This window comes from Apis dorsata, unplaced genomic scaffold (genome assembly GCF_000469605.1).
Source record: "Apis dorsata unplaced genomic scaffold, Apis dorsata 1.3 scaffold_129, whole genome shotgun sequence".
Lineage (NCBI taxonomy): Eukaryota > Metazoa > Arthropoda > Insecta > Hymenoptera > Apidae > Apis > Apis dorsata.
In genome coordinates, this window is record NW_006263422.1 from 145,748 (window position 1) to 148,635 (window position 2,888).

At 33.5% G+C, this 2,888-nt stretch overlaps 1 protein-coding gene across 4 annotated transcripts in view; it reads left to right on the plus strand.

The window, feature by feature from the left end:
* The window catches only part of LOC102670798 (neutral ceramidase), a 43,424-nt gene that overhangs the window by 27,688 nt on the left and 12,848 nt on the right, over window positions 1-2,888 (plus strand). For all 4 annotated transcript variants that reach the window (XM_006612863.2, XM_006612861.2, XM_031509150.1 and 1 more), the window contains exons 8-9: window positions 1,965-2,087; window positions 2,501-2,695. In XM_006612863.2, coding sequence (XP_006612926.1) covers window positions 1,965-2,087; window positions 2,501-2,695 — 318 coding nt within the window. The remainder of the gene's footprint in view (window positions 1-1,964; window positions 2,088-2,500; window positions 2,696-2,888) is intronic.

Sequence of the window (2,888 nt, forward strand, 5' to 3'; positions counted from 1 at the left end):
TCGAGAGAATCCATCGTCGTCGAGCGAAACGCTTCTTTTCTTTCTTGTTCTTCTTCTTCCAAGAAACAATAACCACGATGAACGGAAGAAAACACGGTAAATGTGGTTCAATGTCGATCGTAGGAAGGTAATAATGTAATTGTAACGCGTGTGAACATAACGATTCTTCTGCTCCCACTTCATTACGAATGCATCCAGTGTGTTTACACACATAGTACACGTATGAAAAATTCCGTGAAGTAATTATTATTATATGTATTTGTAGATCAATAACAACGATATGATAAATTTGTTTCGATCTCGTTGAAAGTAACGATTCCAATTTTCAATTGGAATAAATTATAAATAAAAATTATGTAACAATTTAATTACGCATTGCTTAATTAGTGGATCATTCGATCATCTTTAATGAGAAATTTCTATTTGGAAAATTTTCCCTACCTTATTATTCGTGTTACGAATGATAAATTGGATTTCCAGATTTTATTTTGTTGAAATTTTATTGGGTAAGAATCGTTAAATAAAATTTGAAAGGGAAAAAGATAGATATTGCAGTGGTTGGGATAAATAAAATTGAAGGAAATCGTGAATGAAATAAAAAAATGTGAGATAAAAAGAGAATGATCATCCCATTTCTATAAATGGCAGCTAATAAGTTAATAAGAACTTGGAAAAAAATCTAGAAACAGGATTTATGAATTTAATCAAGGCTGTTTACATAAGATGATAAAACGCATTGTAAAATCAATGATTGATTAAATCAAATCAATCTTCTGTATCGATTCATACTCAAGAAGAGATTATTGGATCTATCTTTTTCCTTTATAATCAAAATTACCTATTAATTCTAAATTACCATAAATTCTGAGCTTCTATTCAAAATGTACAATTTTGCTTGTAATTAGAATCATCCATCCCCCAATAATCACAAGGAGAAATTGTTTCATCAAATGAAGCAAAAATTAATTAGATATTGTAAGTCGAAATCATAAGCAATCACGTCAACTTTTCATCATAGTTTCATTCATCAACAACAATAATAATAACAATAATAATAATACTCTTGTAGGCACAAAAAACTTTTCTCTTCTTTCCACCGGAAAATGGAGTCAATGATCAATAATTTCATTTAAAATTATCCTTTATCATCGTTTATCATTCTCCTCGGTGTGTGTTAATAAAGTGCCCTCCTTGGTCCATACTGTTCTTGACCGCTTGTCCAACATTGCACTCGTATACGAATATATATTCAGGTGTTGTATCACGTTCCCTGACCGAGGGAAAGTGGCGGAAAGGTAAGGTTGCGTGTGCACGAAGATGAGATCCGAGATATCGAACGACGCGGAGAGAACGATGCATGAACGGAGAAAGAATAAAGATAGGGGATGGAAGAGAAGGAAAGTGATTTTCAAGGGAACGAAAGGGGGAGGCAAATTAAATTTAATCTTTTCAAAAAAGTCGTTAAAAAAAAAAAAAAAAAAAAAGTCCAAGAAAATTCTTTCTTCGCGTTATTAATCACCTCACATCATTGAAAGTAGCAATTGGCACGTGTTTATTTAATTTTATTTATTTATTATCGAAAGATAAATCCTTTATTCGTTGGAATATCAAGAGGTTAAAACCTCTTCCGTTCTTCACTTTCCGTTCCACTTTCGATCGACCCAATTAACATTTTCGTTTTCGAGTTTCTTTTCGTACTCGAAAAAGAAAAAAAAAGAAAGAAATAATAACGAACGAGAGGGAAAAGAAGGCGAAGAATAATTAATATATGCATGCTCTTTAACCGTGACGCGGTCAAGCGAAGGTTCGGTATTAGCATGATAAAAGCAGAAAGCAAAGGAGGAGGGGAGGGGGTTGGTAGGCAGCGAGGCGGATGCGTTTCATGCGTGTTTACCGTGTACGCATTGCGTACAATGTTTGACCGTATCGCGATTCTATGCGATCCGTTCCCTTGGTGATTGCAGCGTTTGTGGCAATATGGGGACGTCAAGGAAGTGATCGGATCCCTCCGTGTGGTGCACCGCTACGTGAACATGGTGGAACAGACGGCCGAATATTATAACGAGACCACGCAGAAAACCGAGACGGTGAGCCAGATGTGATGATTTTTCGACATGGTGTCAATAAACCCTTAAATTTGATTGATCTGAAAAAAAAAAATAACTCTTAAAGGTTTAATTATATTTAATTATTATTAGTAGTAATTGTTTAATCTAGCATTTTTTGGTAAAAACGATGGGATTGATTAATGTTGGTGAAAATCATTGAAATAGTATAAATTTGCTAAAGATACAAGATATAAGTATAAATTGTTGTTTTAGAAGAAGATCATAATAACGGATTTTTAAATGGAATCGTCAATTTTTCATGGCCAAAATGATTGAATTTTAAATATAAATGTAGCAAAGAGTTGAATCTTTCATGCTTTTATTCGTGAAAGATATTTGTTTCGAAGGAAAATTTCATATATTTATGAAATATTCACGAATTATGGGGATAGGTACGTGGGTGTGAACCAGCTATGGGATACAGTTTCGCGGCTGGAACGATCGACGGGCCGGGTTCGTTCTCGTTTCGACAAGGAACAACCAGCGCGAATCCTATGTGGAACGTGGTTAGAAACTTATTAGCAACCCCCACGGACGACGATATCAAATGTCATGGGGCCAAACCGATTCTACTCGCTACTGGACACGTAAGTTTATCCATATTAATCGTGAGTAATGAAATATTTGTTAGAATATGCGTTAAAAAATGTTTAAATTATACCTTCTTTTTTTCATAATTTATCTTGTCGTAATTGTAAATTAAATAATTAATCATTTAATACTTTCCAATTAGACATACTGTACATATATATATATATATATATATATATTTTTAAAAAC